Source organism: Camelus ferus, chromosome 10, assembly GCF_009834535.1.
Source record: "Camelus ferus isolate YT-003-E chromosome 10, BCGSAC_Cfer_1.0, whole genome shotgun sequence".
In the NCBI taxonomy this organism is placed as follows: Eukaryota; Metazoa; Chordata; class Mammalia; order Artiodactyla; family Camelidae; genus Camelus; species Camelus ferus.
The window spans coordinates 66,560,850-66,579,778 of NC_045705.1; the positions used below are offsets into that span (position 1 = coordinate 66,560,850).

Sequence of the window (18,929 nt, forward strand, 5' to 3'; positions counted from 1 at the left end):
GGAACCTAAAAACTGGAAAACTTAAGTCAGAATCCTAGGATTTAATCTCTTAAACTCTGTGTTTTGTTTCTCTGAGCCTGGACCTCTAGAGGGAGGAGGGAAGAAAGGACATGTCCCCTTTTCAACCGGCTTAACCGTGAGGATGAAGAGAGGAAGAGTTAGTTTTCCTGTTCATAGACGCTAGAAAGGCTCCTCTCCACGCACGGAAGCTAGAGGGCCTTGTCGCTGACCCAGAGATTGCAAGGCCCAGAAACTCCTGCTGGGAAGGATCAAAGATAAATGATATGAGCTGGAATGAGGGCTTGCATCTCAGCAAGTAGAAACCCAGCAGAGGCCAGCTCGTTCCGCATGTAGGCCTCTCCATTCCGGACCGGAAAGCTGAGTGCCCGGAACGTTTATACGCGCGCTTCCGCAAACCCGGGCTCTATTGGGTGTTGCGCGGCGGTCGGCCAGAGCCGGTTGCCAGGGCGACGCCTGCGAAGATGGCTGCCGCGTTTTCGTCAGATTCCGACAGCGGCAGAGCTGAGAGGTGATGCCTGGGGTTCTTGAGGCTTCCTTTCCTATACATGTAAAGAGGGTGCCCTGGTTCCCGGGATGTTGGGCTCCTGCAGTTCTCAGCAACGCTAGAAATCCTTGAAGAGCTCTTAGAGCGCAAATAGAAAAACTGAGGCCCAAGGAGTGAATGGGTGGGTGGGTGTGTGAGTGACGCTAGGTCACCCAGTGTGCCAGTGGTGGGGCCTGGACTTGGACCCAGACCTTCTATACCCCCAGTTCAGAGCTCCCTACAAACCTCATTCTTAGAGACCAGCTCCCTCAAAGTTTTCTTCTCCTTTGGGATTCGTCTTCCGTCCCCCGCAACTCTTTCCCTCCTCTCCCAGCAATGAGGCCAGTTCGAAATGGCTGGATGCACACTACGACCCCATGGCCAACATCCACACCTTTTCCGCATGCCTGGGTGAGTTTCTGGGACCAGGAACCCCGGTTCTGGGGAGACGGAGTCACGATGGTTCTGTAGTGAAGCCTCTAGGGTTCTGAGACCCTGGCTTACAGTCCTTTTGTGTTTTCCAGCGCTAGCAGATTTGCACGGGGATGGGGAGTACAAGGTAAGCGTATCGCCCCAGTAGAAAGAGAATTGGGTGGCTAGGGAGTACCAGAGTTGAGATTTCCTGATGGCTCCAAATAAGCTCAGCATAATCTGTAATTCATGTGTACTCTGAAAAAACACATTTAGTGTTAAACTTTATCTTTATGTGGAAGGTGAAGAGAACCTATCGATTTCATAATACAGACTGCAGAAAGTAAAGCAAAACAGGATGCTGCTGGGGATTCTACTACGACAAAGCCTCTTATTTTTGTTAACAACATAATTCTTTGCTGGAAGGGCACATCCCTTGGTTGGGGGTAGGCCGTTAGACTCCAGAGGGAAAGTAGAAGGGAGGAAAGTGAGAGTTTTACGTTTATCAAAAGGGCGTAGATTTTAAGATTCACCATGAGCTGATAATTGTTGAAGCTGGATGATGGCTATTTGGGGGTTCATTATCTGAGTCTCTCTACTTTTGTCTATGACTGAAAATTTTCCACAATAAAAAGGTTAAATTTTAAATTTAATTAAAAATATAAATAACTAAAATGTAAATTAAAAAATTAAAATTTTAAAAGCACAGATTTTAAAAAGGTTGAGAATATATTGGACTACAGAAAGGGAGTTAACATATATTGAGTATTCATTTCTGGACTAGACCTTTGAGGCATTTTCATGTACATAAGTATTATTTATCTCTATTTTGTTAATGGGAAAATAGATTCTGAGAGGCTAAATTTACTGAGTTTGTAAAAAGTGGCAGACCTAGGTCTGTCAGCTTTCCTAGTCGTGTGTTTGTTCCATTAGAGATCAGCCCTCACCAAGGGCAGTGAACCCACAATGGGTGTATTATGTTGCAGCTGGAAAGGAATCATACCCTATGTGCAGAGTGTAGTAGGGTTAGGTGGCTTTTGCCCCCAAATTCCTATCCGTAAAGCATTCAACAATCGGCAAGCATACAGTGAACCCCTACTGTATGTCAAGCGTTGTGCAGACACTAAAATCTGAAATGAATCCATACATAGTCAGAAAGAGATATAGATACTGTCCTTAATTCATTTATAATATTGACTGAACACCTAGCGTATGCTTGGCACTGGACTGACAGCAGTGAAGAGTAGAGAAATCACAGACCCAATAACTAAAGTAAAATGTTAATGTTTTCAGATAATAACGTTTTTAATGGTGAGTTTGCTTACTGTTGACTCCCAGCATCCACCCCAGAGCCTGGTACAATCTTAGGTACTTGGTATAAATTTTGGGGGTAAATGAGTGGATCCTAACATAGAATATATAGAAAGTATTATGGGAGCACCAATGAGAGAATAGTGAATTCTATGTGGAGGCAGTAGGCGGCAGGGACATGTGAACTGGTGTTGAAGGATGAATGAAATGCACCAAAAAGGCATGGAAGAGAGGAAGGGGAAGGCTTTCCAGGCAGAGGGAACAGCACAAGTGGAGGTACAGAGGCTTGGAAGTTCACAGCACATTTGGAAAGAGGAAATTTGAAATTAGAAAGTTGTGGCCAATATAAAGTAGTAGTTAGGACCACTGGCTTTGGATTCATACATATATAGGTTAAAGTCCCAGCTCTACCACCAACTAGCTGTGTGACTTTTACCTAACATCTCTGAGCCACAGCTTCCTCACTGGTGAAACGGGGCTAGTAATCGTACCTACCTCAGAGGTTGTCGCTAGGATTAAATGAAAGGATGCATGAAGTTCCTGGTGTGGCTTCTGGGACACTGTGCAAGCTCGGAATCCAGACATTCTGTGGCAGCTCCCATTCTGGCTGGAGCATAGCGTGGATGGGGAGGTGACAGAAGACAAGTGGGGAACCAGATCAGAGGGGCCTTGAAGGCCTCACTTAGGAGCACAGGCTTGCATGGCAGCCACAGCAGCTTGGAGGGTGAAAAATAGAGGCTGAGGAGCTTGGTTCTCCTCTCTGTGTGCTTGATTCTGCATCTTTAGCTCTGTTCCCATATGGAAGCCAGACCTCAGAAGCCCAGATATGAGTTTCAGGCCCCTCACTGACCTCAGCCACCGCCACCCTGTCTAGACAGTGCCTGGCATGGAGCAAGCCTGGAAGAAATCTTTACTGAATGAATAATGAAAACATCCGCTGCCACCTATTCCTGACTAGCACTCACCAGGTTCTGTAATTCATTATCTCATTTGATTTCCACTACAAGTGTCATGTGGTAGATACTCCCATTTTGCAGGTGGGAAAACTGTGGCTCAGGAAGTTGAATAAATTTTCCCAAAGTCACATAGCTTGCAAGCCTTATTGCAAAGCCTCCCCCAACCCCATGGTACACTGTGAGCATGTATGAATGTGCCCCAGGAAAAAAACTAAGCCCAAGAGGAGGGACAGCAGAGGGATCTTTAGACCCTGAGCCTGGAATAAACCAGCCTCTCTCTACAGCTGGTGGTGGGGGACCTTGGCCCAGGGGGGCAGCAGCCCCGCCTGAAGGTGCTTAAAGGACCCGCAGTGCTGAGTGAAAGCCCACTACCTGCACTGCCAGCCGCTGCTGTCACCTTCCTCATGGAGCAGCACGAGCCCCGGACACCAGCTCTGGCACTCGCGTCAGGCCCTTGTGTGTATGTGTATAAGAATCTTAGGCCCTACTTCAAATTCAGCCTGCCCCAGTTGCCTCCAAACCCCCTGGAACAAGACCTTTGGAACCAGGCCAAGGAGGTGAGTTATGTGGGGGATGAGAACAAGGAGGTAAGGATGGCAGCTGCGGGGTAGTCCTCATTCCTGCCTGGCTCTGGAGCTCACAGGCTCTACCTTCTTCCCATGCTGGCACAGGACCGGATTGACCCCTTGACCCTGAAGGAGATGCTGGAGGGCATCCGGTAAGAGCCCACTTTTCCCTTCATACACCCCAACTCCTCCCTTTCTCCCTCCCTCACCCTTGCTCCTTCATCCCGGAGCCCTCTGTCTGACCCCAGGCCCTGCTCCTCAACTAAAGCAGCTGTGATGGTCCCTCTCCTTCCAGGGAGAAGGCAGAGGTGCCTTTATCTGTACAGTCACTCAGGTAAGGGCCTTGTGGAGGGCCAGGGCTCCAGAAGCCCCCAGGGGAAGGGAGTGGCTGTGGAGTGACCTGTGGAGGGCACCCAGCCCAGGGCACACGGATGTCAGTTCTTTGTGTGTCCAGGTTTCTGCAGCTGGAGCTGAGTGAAATGGAGGCATTTGTGAACCAGCACAAGTCCAAGTCCATCAAGCGGCAGGTAATGTCCCTTCTCTGCTTACTTCCCTACAAAAAATACAGACAGTTTTTAAAAAGACCATGCAATGGTGGTAAATTCTAAAGCCAAACCTGACTAGTTTTACTTCGCAGTTTTCCTTCTAGCCTGTGCCACATGCATATAGTCACAAGGCTGCAGGGCCTTCTGCATTCCTGTTATTGGTGACAGCTTTGAACTGATATGTAGTTGTATAACTTTTTATAACTTTTATTGTCTTGGAGGTAAATACATTCTCATTGGAGAAAATTAAGAAAATAAAGAGAAATATATAGGGAGAATATAAATATACAATCTCACTACTTAGAGGGACTCACTCTTACCATTTTGGTATACTTCCTTCGTGAATATGCTTTTATATACTGCTTCCCTTGTATGTAACATTATATCTTGAGCATTGGTCATTAGAACTCCATTTTTAGTGGCCCCTTGATTGTTTCATTGATTATTCATTATTTCATTCAGTTTGTATAACTGTTCACATGCAGGGCATTGACAAGAAATGCCTCCCTTTATTCACGTAATACTTTCCTTACTTATGATTTTAATGGCTTTATTGATGAACTCCAGTGGCTCCTAACCTCGGGACTGACTCTTGGTGCAGGACGGACTCCCAGAGCTGTCCTCTGCATTTCAGAAAGCATCATGGGAACCATCCACTTCCTGTAGAGTCCACTTGAGCTGAACACATTGACCAACACATGCCTCAGACTTTGGCTAGCCTTAGACCAGTTCTGTGAGAAACATTGTTCTCTCCCACTGATCAGCAGCTCAGATCCACAGTTGTCAATATATTTGAGTACTTTTAAAATCAGGAAATGAATTAAGTATTGCTTGAAAGATGCAGTTTTGTGGTGGGGGGGGTGCAGTCTTTCCAAGTATGTGTCATAGTTACATGACTGGGGACCACTCACATCCATGTTTCTGTAACCTTTCTCCTTCCACTAGGCATTGAGAGGCATTGCTTTTTTTGTTTGTTTGTTTGTGGGGGCAGGTAATTAGGTTTATTTATTTATGTTTAATGGAGGTACTGGGGATTGAACCCAAGACCTCATGCATGCTAGGCAGGCACTCTACCACTGAGCTATACCTTCCCCCCTCATTGTTCTTTTTAATCGTAAAGATAATCACACAATGAACAGCTTTATCCAAAGAAACATTTTAATCCTGCTAAATTATTTCCAAAGGAGAATTTCCTTAAAAAGGGATCATCCTCTTCTTTTTTGTTTGCTCTCCAATCACACTTAGAAAAGAACGTATGCCCACTGTAGAAATTGTAGAAAAGCACAATGAAGAAATTAAACATCACTTGTGATTTCCTTGTCCGGAGATAACCAGTGTTTGTATTTAAGGGTTTAGCCTTCCAGCATGTTTTTCTATTCATATTTTTTTAACTGGGATAATTCTATGTTACTTTTTGCCTATTTTTTTCTCTTAATACTTTAGAAGCATTCTCCCTGTCATTGAATCTTCTGTTATTTTAAATGTGATTTTTGTAAATGATTGCATGGTTTTTGATCACAAGGATAGTTTGTAATTTACTGAGATAATCCTCTTTTGTTTGAAAGTTAGGTTTGTTGCAATAAACACCTTTGTATATAAATCTGTCACATCTCTGATATTCTTCCTCCTCTTTTGCCCTCTTTCGTCCTGGTGTATTCTTGGGGTATCTGGGGGGATGGCATGAGGGGATCTCCTGGGTGACCCCTAGAGTCCTTCTGCAGACAGTCATCACCACCATGACCACCTTAAAGAAGAACCTGGCTGATGAGGATGCTGTGTCCTGCTTGGTGCTGGGCACTGAGAGCAAGGAGCTCCTGGTGCTGGACCCGGAGGCCTTCACCATTTTGGCCAAGGTCAGTGTGGGGCCTGGTCCTGGGCACACCCAAGGCCCAAGCTCCATTCCTTCCTCCTATTCCCCCATATCTCCTGCTCCCAGTTCTTGGTAATACATGTCAATTGTATTTTATAATTGTATATTAATTGTATAATTGTAAAATGTAGATAAACATAAAGAAAAAGATATATACCCCAAAATCCCACCACCCAGGGATGTCTACTATTAAAAGTTTTGGCATAAGTCTTTCCAGACATATTTAGACACAGATATATAACTTTACATAGTCTTTTGTTGTGTTGTTTTGTTTTGTTTTAACAAAAATGACTGTAGGATCATGTAACCTGCTATTTTCACATAGCAGGAGCTTATCAATATCTTTCCATATACATATAAAACCACATCAGCCTTTTCAAAGACTACACAGTATCAGTTATATAGATGTACCATAATTTACTTACCTTGTCACCTCTTATACACTTACTTTCAGGTTTTTGCTAATTTTAACACCACCACATTGAGCTTCCTTGCCCAAACATCTTTGTCTGCTTATCTAAACAATTCCTCAGGGTGCATTCCTGGAAGTGGCATAATTTAGTCCAAGGGTATAAATTTAAAGGCTTTTGTTACATGTTGCCAAGTTTTCCTCCAGAAAACTGTACAAGTTTAAACTGTGACCAGCAGGGTGTGAGTGGGGACTTCAGGCAAGAAACCAACTGACTTCAGGTTAGGGAAGGGCTGGGGCTCCAGAGAAATCGGGATGTTTGAGTTTTCTCTTTGCAGATGAGCCTTCCCAGCGTCCCTGTCTTCCTGGAAGTTTCTGGTCAGTTTGACGTAGAGTTCCGTCTTGCCGCTGCCTGCCGCAACGGGAACATCTATATGCTGAGAAGGTAACACACCCGTGGTCTCTGGGGCTAGAATGACCATCTCAGAAACCTGGTGGTTTCAAGGTCTGCAGGATGAGCAGGGGCTTTGGGGTTGGAGTGGGAATGGACAAGGCCAGGAATGTCATGTTGGAGGCTGAGCCCTTGAGCGCAGGGGGATATCTGCAGGCTTGTGCGATGGGGCCTGGCAAAGTGAGAGACTGGGCTGGGTGGCTGTAACACGAGCAGTGCAGTCAGATATTAGAAGAAATAAAAATAGTCTCTCATATTTGTTCTGTTGCTTTATAGGTATGTGAAATTTCCTTATACGTTAGTTTGGTATTTCTTAAAATTCATTTTTTTAATTCAAGAAGTATTTTTTGTGCTGTACACCAGAAATTGACATATTGTAACTGACTGTATTAAAAAAAAAAGAAAGAAAAATATTTTTGAGCTCCTCCTATGTATTAAACATTGTATAAGATATTGGGGCTATATTGATGAACAAAAGAGACATAGTCCCTGCTCTTGTGGAAAGACAGATATTAAAATCAAAATAATATTGCAAATGGGATGCATGCTATGGAGAAAAATACGGGCTCAGTAAAAAATAATGGAATCAGGGGTGATCAGCAAATGCTGTCTTTGGAGATGACTTGAAGGTTAATCGGAGCCAATTGTTCAAAAAGTAGAGAAAGAGTGTTACAGGCAGAGAGAACATAAGCAAACTCTAGGTGGGAAAGACTTGCGCACTCAAGCTTGGTGGGTAAGAGATGGTGTAGAGACCCGGGTTGGCTCTTGCGGAACCTGGTAGGACATGGTAAAGATTTTGGATTTTATCTAAAGTGCAGTGGGAAACTATTACAGGGTTTTAAGCAGAAGAATGACATGATCCATTTACATTTTTAAGAGATTACTCTGCTGGGTGGAGGGTAGATGGGAAGGAGTCCCAGAGACCAGTGGGAAGCTCTCAAATGGGTCATCAGATGGGAGATGTTGGCCTAGACTTGGTGATAAAGAAAGGTGGGCCATAGCCTGTGATTGACATACAGGAATTATCCCTACTTTCTGGGTAAGAGAAATTAAGATTCAGACGCCAGGAAACTGAAAACAGGGCATTTACACAGAGCAAGTACCTCATGCTTTTCTGCTAATTACTAGAATGGACTGTGTCAGTCCACTACTTCGTCTAACCTGAGGTACATTCACTGTAAACTGTTAAATGCCAGGTTATCACACAAATTACTGTAGTAAAGTTGGGAGGAAGACTAGGGGGGATCCCACACTTCATGTTATCCAAGGTAATGCACCTACTAAGTTATAGAGGTTGAAGTAATACCACAGTCATCTGCTTTTGGGCCAAAGTTTTTTCCAGGACAATCTGTGGGGATTGGAAAGAGGAGAGTCAGCCAGGGATGGAGAGAGGATCTCTCTGGGATTGGGACATTGTGTCTTTATTCCACAGAGACTCCAAGCGCCCTAAGTACTGCATCGAGCTGAGTGCCCAGCCTGTGGGGCTTGTCCGAGTACACAAGGTCCTGGTGGTGGGCAGCAACCAAGACAGCCTGCATGGCTTCACCCACAAGGTGTGGCCTCCGTGCAGACACCTCCCCTACCCCAGCCCCTGCATGCGTGTCTCCTCTGTCCCCCTTAGCAAGCGAGCCCTTCTGGCGTTCCCTTCCCAGCAACTCCAGACATCCCTTCTTTCCACTCCAAAGCCCTGAGCACCCTGCAGACACGTAGCTGTTCCCTCCCAGGGTAAGAGGCTGTGGACAGTGCAGATGCCAGCAGCCATTCTGACCATGAACCTCCTGGAGCAGTGCTCCCGGGGTCTGCAGGCCGTCATGGCTGGGCTGGCCAATGGAGAGGTCCGCATATACCACGACAAGGCCCTGCTCAACGTCATCCGCACGCCGGTGAGCTGCTCACTCTTCCTGGCCCCACTCCCACCTTTGGGGCTTCTCAGCTGCCTCTCCTGATCCCCCTCCACCTGCCACCCTGAACTTTTGGTGCATTTTGAAAACATTCGTTCAGCATCTCATGTGCACAATTCACTGTATTGGAAGGATAAAACAATGACTGAATCCTTACTGTCGGAGCTTACAGTCTAAGGTGACAGCCAGCCATAGACACAGCTAATCCAGATACAAGGCAGACTAAAGCAGAGCAGAGCACTGAAAAAGCACAGAGGCAGCCTAGTGACTGGGGGTGGTGGTGAAGGATAAATGGGGATGGAACTCTGTTTGCTTCAATAAATGGAGTGGCTAAATGGAGGAAGAATATTCCAGACTGGAAATAGCATGAACAAAGGCTGAGAGCCATAAGTGTTCTTGATAAAGGAATCCAGGTAGTTTGATGAATTTGAACCAGTTTTTCAAACATAGAGTTGGAGTCATCAGATCAATTTAATGGGCCACAACCAGCAACCAGAAAAAAGTTTAGAGACTTTTGTGTACATGTATGTATAAAGTGTCCTATGTCACATAAAATTTGAAAGCAACTGGTTTGGACCACAGGCTGCTGGGAGGGCAGGCAGTAGGTGGTGTGCGAGATGGGGAAAGGGTAAAGAGAGCTGATAGAAAAGGCAGGTTGGAGTCGGATGTGGAAGGCCTTGAATGTCCTAATAACAAGGATAAAAGCCATCAGAGGTCTTTTAGCAGAGAACAGACATGATCATATTTGTGTATTTGAAAGGCAGCAGAGGCAGCAGTGTGAAGGACAGAACAGGGAGGAAGGCTGGGCTGGGAGACCTATTAGAGAGCTGACCCTAAAAAACCAGAAATGTTCAGTCTGGAACTATGGCTGTGGCAGTGAGATTGGAGAGATTAAAAATACGGGAAATATTTCAGAGGCAGCATTGCCCCAGGCCTCGCCTCACATCTCATCTATTACCTCATATCTTGGGTCTCCCAGTCTTGTCCGTGCTCTCCTCTGAGTCTTGCTCCCCTCGCTGAGATATTTGCCCAACTAAACCCTAGTGTTTCCACCACAGGATGCAGTGACCAGCCTTTGCTTTGGCCGCTACGGACGGGAAGATAACACCCTCATCATGACTACACGAGGTGAGGCGAGTCAGAACTGGTGAGGGTTTTAGAGCTGGGAGTCAGTGGGGCAGGAAGGATCCTGGGAAAGAAAAGGTGGATGTGGAACACTGGCGGGCCTGGGTTTGGAAAGCCAGGCCTGCAGACACATGTCCTATCCGGGACTGCGCCTTCACTGGAGACAGCTCAGCAGTTTGATGTCGCTACCCAGGGGCCAGGCCCTGGCTGTGTCTCCAGTTCACTCCAATATCCTCAGCATCTGCCATCACAGTGGTCAGTAAATAACTGCTGAATGAATGAATGAATGAATGGTAGGACACACTTCATTCCTTCAGAGTCTTGGCAGGAAGACAGTAATGGGTTGATATGAGACAGGCTGTTTGGGGAAGAAAGACTGGGAATGTGGGGTGGAACTGGGGAGGACAAACCTGCTTCTGTCTGTCCCCTTCCCTAGGTGGTGGCCTGATTATCAAGATCCTGAAGCGCACAGCAGTGTTTGCGGAGGGGGCAGGCGAGGCGGGCCCCCCGCCAGCCCAGGCCGTGAAGCTCAACGTGCCCCGGAAGACCCGGCTTTATGTGGATCAGACACTGCGAGAGCGGGAAGCCGGCACCGGTGAGACTCAAACGCTGGCTCCTTCCTCCTCCTCTCCCTGCATTGCTCCAAAACAGTGAAACTGGGTGAATGCCATCTGGGTGCCCTGAGCAGTGGGAGGAGACTGGGGTGAACTGGGTGGATCTGGTCCTCTGGAAGCCCAGGGACAGCCTAGGAGGTACACTCTGCCAACAAAGAACCCGGCCTCAAGATGGAAGGTGCTGTGGGTGATGGTGAGAACTCTTAGAATTCAGAGGAGGGAGCAGTCATTTCTAGATGGAGAAATTCTCGTGAGAGAAGTAGAATTTGATTAAGGTTCTTCCTTTCCATATTCAGTTTTTACTGCTCTGTTCGTTCATTCATACCTATGATTATGCCAGGCCTTGTGCCAGGTGCCTTGAATTAGGCTAGTCCCTACCTAAAGAACTCAGTGTACCTCTCTAACTTCATGTGGCGTGACAGGTGTAGAAGAAGTCTCTGCAAAGGGCTTTTGAGGCACAGAAAAGAGGGTATGTTTGCCTGGGAGACTGGGGAGGGCTTCAGAGAGAGATGAGATTGGATTTGACCCTAAAAGATGATTGCAAGTCCACCAGCCAGAGCCGGGTAGGGAAGGGCAATTGAGGCCGAGGCTTGGGTGAAGGCACAGGGCCCTACCTGGATTCACTCAACATCTGCTGTGTAACTGCAGGAAGGCTCCACGGCCAGAGGGGAGGCTGGAGAGGCAGGTCAGCCAGCTCCGAAAGGGTCTCAAATGCAAAGTTCAAATGTTTTGGTTTATTCTGTGTAGTGGAGAGCTGGGAAAGACGTTAAGCAGAAAAATACAGTAACTCAACCACCTCTGTCTTTAAAAGGGATCTTGCTTGCAGTTTAAAGGATAAATTAGGATAAAGAAAATAGCAGCAGGCTGTTGTAAGCTGGAGAATCCAAGGGAAGTGATGGATATATTAGATAAATAGGAAGTTCTCTAAGGTAGAATGAAAATATGCAAAAATCCGTAGCTTTTGTATATACCAACAGTCACCAGTTAGAAAATATAATGGAAAGTTTCCATTTACAATAGCAAGGAAATCCTCAGAAATAAATGTAACAAGAAAACATACAGAGTCTAATAAAGAAAATTATAAAACTGCTCTAAAGAACAGAAAAGACCGCCTGAGTATTTAAATGACGAGACTTACCAAGTCTCAGGGTAGTAAGAAGTAATGTTGTAAAGCTGTTAATTAATTAACAGCTTCTGAAATTAATCTAGAAACCTAGCAAAGTTACAGTGAAAATCCCATTGGGGTTTCTTTTGTGGACTTGACCAGCTGATTCTAAGAGTAGAGCTAAGAAATTTGGGAGAAATTAGAATGAGGAGACTCAGCCCATCACATAGCAGAATGAACTATGAAGCTGTAGGAACTAGCAGCTGTGGTATCAGTGTAGGAATTGATACGATCAGTGGCACCTTTAGGAAGTCCAGAAACAGACTCTTGTATGTGTGGAAAGTCAGTAGATGATAAAAGTGTCATTTCAAATTAGTGGAGAAAGAAGAGACTGTCCAAAAAACACAATTAAAAACAACTTGTTTGTAGGAAAAAGATTAGAATGCTACCTCATACCAAACAGAAAAGTTAGTTCTGGATAAATTAAAAATAAACTGTGAAAGTACTAGAGGAAAAGGAAAAGGTTAAAGGATGGAGTAACATAAAGACATCAAACTTCTGAACAGCCCAAGACACCTCACATGCACAAGGAGCAAGGACAGACTGGCAGAGCAAGGTCCTCAGTCTGGAAAGGGGAGACAGTGGGGATGGAGGGGAGGGATTGAGCTCTGGACGTGGCTTTGAGGAAGAGTCATCCAATCCTGCCAAATGATTGGATGTGAGGGGTGAACCTAGGTGACGTGATGGAGGGGGATGCTGTGATGGAGTTAGGGAAATGAAGGTGGTTTCCACAGTGTTGAGCTTGAGGTGTTGATGGGATGTCCAGGTGGAGGTGACCATCAGGCAGTTAGAGGCAGCAGGCAGGCCAGGCTCCGAGCTGCTGGAGGTATGGTGCACGGTACCAAGTGTGAACATGGGCCAGGCCCTGAGCTGGGCACTAAGGTGAGTCCCTGCCCTCAGGAGCTGGTGGTGGTTCCTCTTTGGGATGATCACAGCCAAGGCAGGACATAGATTGTGCAGCAAGGAAGGCAGAAGATGAGAAGAGGGCCAAGGACAAAACTCAAGGGAACCTCAGCCCTTAATATAAGGAACCAGTGAAAGAGGCTGAGATTGTGTGGGCAACCAGGTGGTGGGAGAACCAGGAAGGAGGAGCAGGAAGTGGTCTGCAGCATCCAGTGTCACCAGAAGGCTGGGCTGTGGGAACTTGGTCCTCATGTTTCCCATGTTCCCAGTCTGAGGACCTTGCCCACTGTGCCTTCCACTTGCAGTCTCTCCCCAGCAGCCTGAGCAGGAGCACTACCACCCCCGGCCATGCCCCCTCCTCCCGCCCCACCTCCAGCATCAGCCTTTTGTGTCCCTCCTCCTCAGCCATGCACCGGGCCTTCCAGGCAGACCTGTACCTGCTGCGCCTCCGAGCCGCCCGTGCCTACGTGCAGGCCCTTGAGTCCAGCCTGAGCCCTGTATCTGCCACGGCCCGGGAGCCACTCAAGCTGCATGCTGTGGTGAGTGGTCAGGTGTGGGGGAGTCAGGCCGCCTCAGGGCCAGAGGGTTAGAGGTCAGGGGTGGGCAGGAACCCCTCAGCCCCAGAGCCGATGACAAGCCAACTAGGCCTTGTGCTTCCTTCTCACCTTCCCACAGACCCAGGGACCAAGTCTTGTGTCCTCCTTTGTGAGAATGCTCTCACCTTCTCTTTCCTGGGCTGCCTCTTCCCCTTGGCTGGCCACAGAGTGGGGTGCCGTCTCCAGCTCCCTCATTCCATGCTGTGCCTCAGACGAGCCCCCAGACTTGGGGCAGGGTACACAGGTAGTCACCTTGGGGCGTTTCTTCCGAAGAGCCTGGAGGGACTCTTACAGCTGTGGTACCAGGAGGAAACCTATTCATTTCAGTAACTGCGGGCAGCACAGGGAGTTAGGGCTGCCCGGTAGAGGGAAGGGGCCATCCTCAGACCAGTACAGACACAGGGAGTATGAGGAGGCCTTACACTCAGACACAAGTGACCTCAAGGTTGCGGCTCCAACCAGCTCTGAATGGGTCCCTGAGGTGTGCTGTCTGACCCAGTTGGGTTTCTGATTTCTCTTTCCCTAAAGAAAGTGGATAGATATAGAGAGGAAAAGGCTACAGAGCAACCAAAGGTAAGAGGGAGGAAGGTGAGATCTTTGAGCCGCCATAAGACAAGATGTGCCGGTGGGCCAGGCCCTGGGAGGAGAGGGGCAGGGGCAGTGGTGCGGACACAGGCAGGAGCTGGGACCTGCTTCCCCAGCCAGCTTTCCCTCCAACCAACTGGCTAAGTGGCCTCTGTCAAGCCCGTTCTCCAATCTGGGCCTTTGCTGATCCCCATACACCTGGAGCCAGCCTTCTGGGTTCTGTGCCTTTTGAGGGACAGGTGGAGGAAGCGTTAGAGCAGTTGGAGGAAGATGACTGGAGGGCATTGATGAGGAAGCAAGCGGGCAGGGCCAGGGTGCACTGTATTCGGCGCCCAAGGCAACTAGGTCTTAAGGGCTTTCTCCCCCACCTCACCCCCTCCACAGGTTCAGGGCCTGGGCCCCACCTTTAAGCTCACACTTCACCTGCAGAATACTTCAACAGCCCGACCCATCCTGGGGCTGCTGGTCTGCTTCCTGTACAACGAGGTGCTCTATGCTCTGCCCCAGGCCTTCTTCAAGGTACTGGACCCACCTTACTGAGACACGAAGTGAGAAAGGGTGGGTGAGGGGGCCTGATTAATGCCCACAGGTCAGAGGTGAGGGAGCTGGCAAGTGGCTGCAGCCACAGACCAGAACAGGGCATAGCAGGGGCCCTGGGGAGAGCACCCAAGGCCTTCCTCCCAGCCTGTGAGGGGCTCGGAGACACACAGAAGGTTCTGGGAGAACAGTGAGAGTCCAGGTCCCGCCGGTGCCTCTCTCAGAAGCATGTTGGTTCTCCCAGAGCCCTCCCTGCTTTCCCACCACTCCTGAAGCAGGAATTGGAGCCTCTCTTTGCCCTAAGGAGAATCTTCCAGAGTTAGGGGCCTGCCTGGTTTTTCCCCAGGTCTGGATTTGACTGTTTTAAGTTGGAAGGACCAGAAACTGAGAAAGACTCTGGGATGTGAAAGAAATAGCCCTGGACTTGGTTAGGGGTCAAGAGGTTTGGGGTGTTTTTGTTTGTTTGTTTTTTGTTTTTTACCTTTCCTCTTGAAAAAAGAGGTTTAGCTTTAATTACGGACATGCATGCGTCCCTGGGGCATTCTTTCCCCCCACTGAGCCCTTGCCCTCCTTGAACGGGCCTGTCATCCATGCCCACCCCTGCCAGGGTACACTGAAATTCAGCCGAGACAGCAGGTGTGAGAGTGCTTTGGAATCTGCCAGACACTGTCCGGGCATGAGGCCTGACTTCCTTACCACTTTGTCCCCACTCAGGTCCCCTTGCTGGTGCCAGGGCTCAGCTACCCCCTGGAGACCTTTGTGGAGAGTCTTAGTGACAAGGGCATCTCAGACATTATCAAGGTAGGTCACCCGTTGGTACTACTTAAGGAGGACACCGAGAGTGATTGTGGACAAGGCCCCCAGCTGGCTGCCAAGATGGGGTGGGTGTCTGCACAGTAGAGGCCTCCCAGCCTCATCCCCTTTGACAGAGTCCTGGTGGCCTGTCATTAGGGCTAGTGCAGACCAGGCCCTGCTTGGCCTTTTCAGGGGCAAGGGCAAAGGAAGAATGCTCCCTACTACCATGAGTATCTTCTCCATAGGTTCTGGTGCTTCGAGAAGGCCAGAGTGCACCCCTGCTGAGTGCCCATATCAACATGCCCATGAGTGAGGGCCTGGCAGCTGCCTGACCCCCAGGCTGGTGTAAAAGCCCCTGTGGAACCAGGACCAGGAAGATCCGGCCCTTCTACTGGGCCGGACAGTCAGTGGCATGAGGCCCACTCCCTGCGCAGCAGTGTGCAGGAGTGACAGCTTCCCTCTTCTCTCCTAAGTGCCCCTTTCTCACCACCTGACCACTGGGTGACCTGCAGCCCCAGGTCAGTGAGTACCCAGGAGGTTCAGCTCCTTCCTTCTCCCAGGGCTCTTGCTGCTTTTCTGTGCTCCCCACTTTTCTCCAGAAACCACACCCAGGTCTAAAGGAAGAGTTCTGAAGTGGTCAAGGTGAGATGAGGCGCAGAGGCCCAGCCTTCTTTGCCGCTTCCCTTGGGCACGTCACTCTGCAGCTGCTGCAGACCCAAGCCAATTGGCTAGGTCCTGGCCTGGGACGATCAGGCTTTTCGTGGGTGAAACTAGCCCCTTGTTGCTCCTGGGGTTCCAGAGGCTTGGCTGCTGCCAGCTCAGCTTGCAGGCAAAACACTGCTCTCATCTCCTCTCTTGGGCTGAGCAGAGGGCCCCTCCTTCTATTCAGGGGGCCCAGGGAATAGCTGCCTTCCCATAGGGGGCTTTTCTGAAATTTTGGGCTCAGCCAAAGTCTCCGGCCTGTGATGCTCCATGAAGATTGCCAAGGGAGAAGCTGGTGTGGGAGGGCAGAGAGTTCCTGTGCAGGGAGCTAGTGGCCCAGCCCTGACCAGCCTTCTGAGGACCACACAGCTGCTGCTCCTGACTTGGATGCTCACGCCCAGAAAGCATCCCAGGAGAGGACAGCTCAGCTAGACAGAGCACAGGCGGGGCCCGGGCACACAGGACAGGTGTCTCTGGGGTCCTGGGCAGGGGACACAGGAGGCAGAAGCCCAGAACTGCTGATCAAGATGCCCTTCTATGCCCTGGAGCCCAGATCAGTCATGTGAATGGGAAGTTCACTGGGCAGTGGCCATATTGTGAGAAATAAGCTGGAAAGGCGTGGATCATAGGTGTTGAGTCAGGTTGAAGATTGATTGAAGACACATGTTAGACCACAAGGGTCAGAGACCCACAGTCCAGACCCTTGATGCCTCCTGGAGTCCCTTGGCTAGCCTGCCTGGCCCACCTCAACATCCTTCTTTTGGGTTGATGCTGCCAGGGCCTCCCTGAGCCATCTGTGAGCCAGGAACCCTACTCCCCGAGGAAGGACCTGTATCTTCCCGTCTGACCAGGTGCAGCCTAGTGTGTGGCAGAAGGCTCAGGCTTGTGGGAAGTAACCAAATCCCTGTGGGTTTCAGTTTCCCCAAGTGTAAAATGAAGCAGTTAGACCAGATTCAGCTCTAACATCCTAGAGCCTGGCAGCCCCTCTGGAGGAAATGAGGAATCAACTCCAGAAAGGGGGTACTTGACAGGAGTTCAGTGCAGAGCTTTTGCTCTTGAGACCAAGGGCCCCAAGCTGATTGATTCTGCTGGGCGACAGCCTCTGTGCCCAAGACACAGTGAGGGACAGACCACAGCCACCCTCTATCCTTCCCATGGAATGTATTCTGGGGTCAGGTTAAGAGAAGCAAGGGGTCTGGACCGAAGAAAGAGCCCATCCCCCTCTCTGCATGGTCCAGCCACTCACAAACATGGACCAGTTCAGTTAGGATGGTCAAGAGTTTCTAGATCAAGCCAACTGAGGCACCGTTGGAATAAGCAGGAGGTTTAGTCTGGAAATGGAAAGACAGGTGGAGGGAGTGTCGCTGTCAAGAGAGATTTCAACTTCACGTGAAGTTTTCTAAGAGTGCTTATAAAAGATGGGAGGGCCTGCCTTAGAAGGTATTGAGCCCCGTCACTGGAGCTGTGTCACTGGGGCTGGGCTGTCACTTCACAAGGTTGAATGTTGGGCCAGATAACTGTACGATCCCTTTCACCCCAGTCAAGTGATGAACTGTGTGAACTCGGAACAAACAAGTCTGATCTGGGTTCTGTTCATAGTTATTCATGATGATGAAAGTGGAGAAATTGTTCCTAAGCCCAACACCTAACGTGAATTTATATGATGTAATACTGTGTACCTATTATTAAAACTATGTGGACTGCACTGGTGTGGACAGTGTACATAAAACAATATGAAGCAAGAAACGGTGCATGATACCCAATGGCCCCACAAGGTAGATAGAGCTCCAAGAAGTTGTGTGCATTAAGGATAAGGAGAGGTGGTTTTCTGGGTTTTTGGGTTTTTTTTTAAGTATCTAAAAACATACTTACTTAGTACTCTGGAATTAGGTAGTTTATAACAAGAATACAGCCTCTCCCTATTCCCTAGTACTGCTCCCTGCTACAGTCATTTTCAGTCCTCTTAGCTTTTTATTCTTTTTTTTTAAATTTTGTTTTATTGAACTATAGTCAGTTTACAATGTTGCATCAATTTCCGGTGTAAAGCACAATTTTTCAGTTATACACAAACATACATATATTCATTGTCACATTCTTTTTCACTGTGAGCTACCACAAGATCTTGTATACATTTCCCTGTGCTATACAGTATAATCTTTTTAATCTATTCTACATATGCCTGTCAGTATGTACAGACTTTGAACTCCTAGTCTGTCCCTTCCCACTCCCCTCCCCCCGGCAACCACAAGTTTGTATTCTATGTCTATGAGTCTGTTTCTGTTTTATATTTATGTTCATTTGTCTTTTTATTTTCTTTTTTTATTTTAGATTCCACATATGAGTGGTCTCATATGGTATTTTTCTTTCTCTTGCTGGCTTACTTCACTTAGAATGACATTTTCCAGGGACATCCATATTGCTGCAAATGGCGTTATGTTGTCTTTTTTTTTTTTTTTACTGCTGAGTAGTATTCCAGTGTATAAATATACCACATCTTCTTTATCCAGTCATCTGTCAGTGGACATTTAGGCTGTTTCCATGTCTTGGCTATTGCAGATAGTGCTGCTATGAACATTGGGGTGCAGGTGTCTTTTTGAAGTAGGGTTCCTTCCGGATATATGCCCAGGAACGGGATTACTGGGCCATATGGTAAGTCTATTCCTAGTCTTTTGAGGACTCTCCATACTGTTTTCCACAGTGGCTGCACCAAACTGCATGCCCACCAGCAGTGTAGGAGGGTTCCCTTTTCTCCACTTAGCTGTATATTTTTAAAATGTATTTAGACACTATTTGTTGGCTCCCTCATAACAGATGAGGCTTTAGCTCTCTTGTGACAGCACCCTGCCCTCTCCTTTTCTCCCCAGTTTTTAGGTAAATCCATACTCATTATTTGGATTATTAGGAGAAAGTTACTCACTGCAGAGCAAACATTTGGGCTCTAAT

The 18,929-nt window shown here is 48.0% G+C and overlaps 1 protein-coding gene and 1 pseudogene across 3 annotated transcripts; both read left to right on the top strand.

Moving 5' to 3' along the window:
* The first annotated feature begins 440 nt into the window (after nucleotides 1-440).
* BBS1 (Bardet-Biedl syndrome 1) lies at nucleotides 441-15,786 on the top strand. Of its 3 annotated transcripts, XM_006179497.3 has the most exons (17): nucleotides 441-529; nucleotides 879-955; nucleotides 1,069-1,103; nucleotides 3,507-3,779; nucleotides 3,894-3,940; nucleotides 4,084-4,122; nucleotides 4,243-4,315; nucleotides 6,055-6,186; nucleotides 6,951-7,057; nucleotides 8,496-8,616; nucleotides 8,788-8,946; nucleotides 10,023-10,092; nucleotides 10,526-10,684; nucleotides 13,177-13,310; nucleotides 14,337-14,471; nucleotides 15,204-15,290; nucleotides 15,530-15,786. In XM_006179497.3, exons 1-17 carry the CDS (start codon nucleotides 483-485, stop codon nucleotides 15,614-15,616), a joined length of 1,782 nt encoding a protein of 593 aa, XP_006179559.2. In that variant the 5' UTR covers nucleotides 441-482; the 3' UTR covers nucleotides 15,617-15,786. The 3 variants fall into 3 exon arrangements, 2 of the variants coding, with proteins under 2 accessions (XP_006179559.2, XP_032345802.1); XM_032489911.1 differs by lacking the exon at nucleotides 1,069-1,103; XR_004323441.1 differs by lacking the exons at nucleotides 15,204-15,290; nucleotides 15,530-15,786 and having other exon boundaries at nucleotides 13,077-13,310.
* LOC106728986 lies at nucleotides 15,785-17,691 on the top strand (annotated as a pseudogene).
* Nucleotides 17,692-18,929: the final 1,238 nt, after the last annotated feature.

What these genes read in the sequence shown, in the direction of transcription:
- BBS1 (XM_006179497.3), top strand. Translation starts at nt 483, where the DNA reads ATGGCTGCCGCGTTTTCGTCAGATTCCGACAGCGGCAGAGCTGAGAG. An exon ending in ACGGGGATGGGGAGTACAAG is followed by an intron (nt 1,104 to 3,506) that starts GTAAGCGTATCG and finishes CTCTCTCTACAG; the next exon opens with CTGGTGGTGGGGGACCTTGG. An exon ending in TTATCTGTACAGTCACTCAG is followed by an intron (nt 4,123 to 4,242) that starts GTAAGGGCCTTG and finishes TTGTGTGTCCAG; the next exon opens with GTTTCTGCAGCTGGAGCTGA.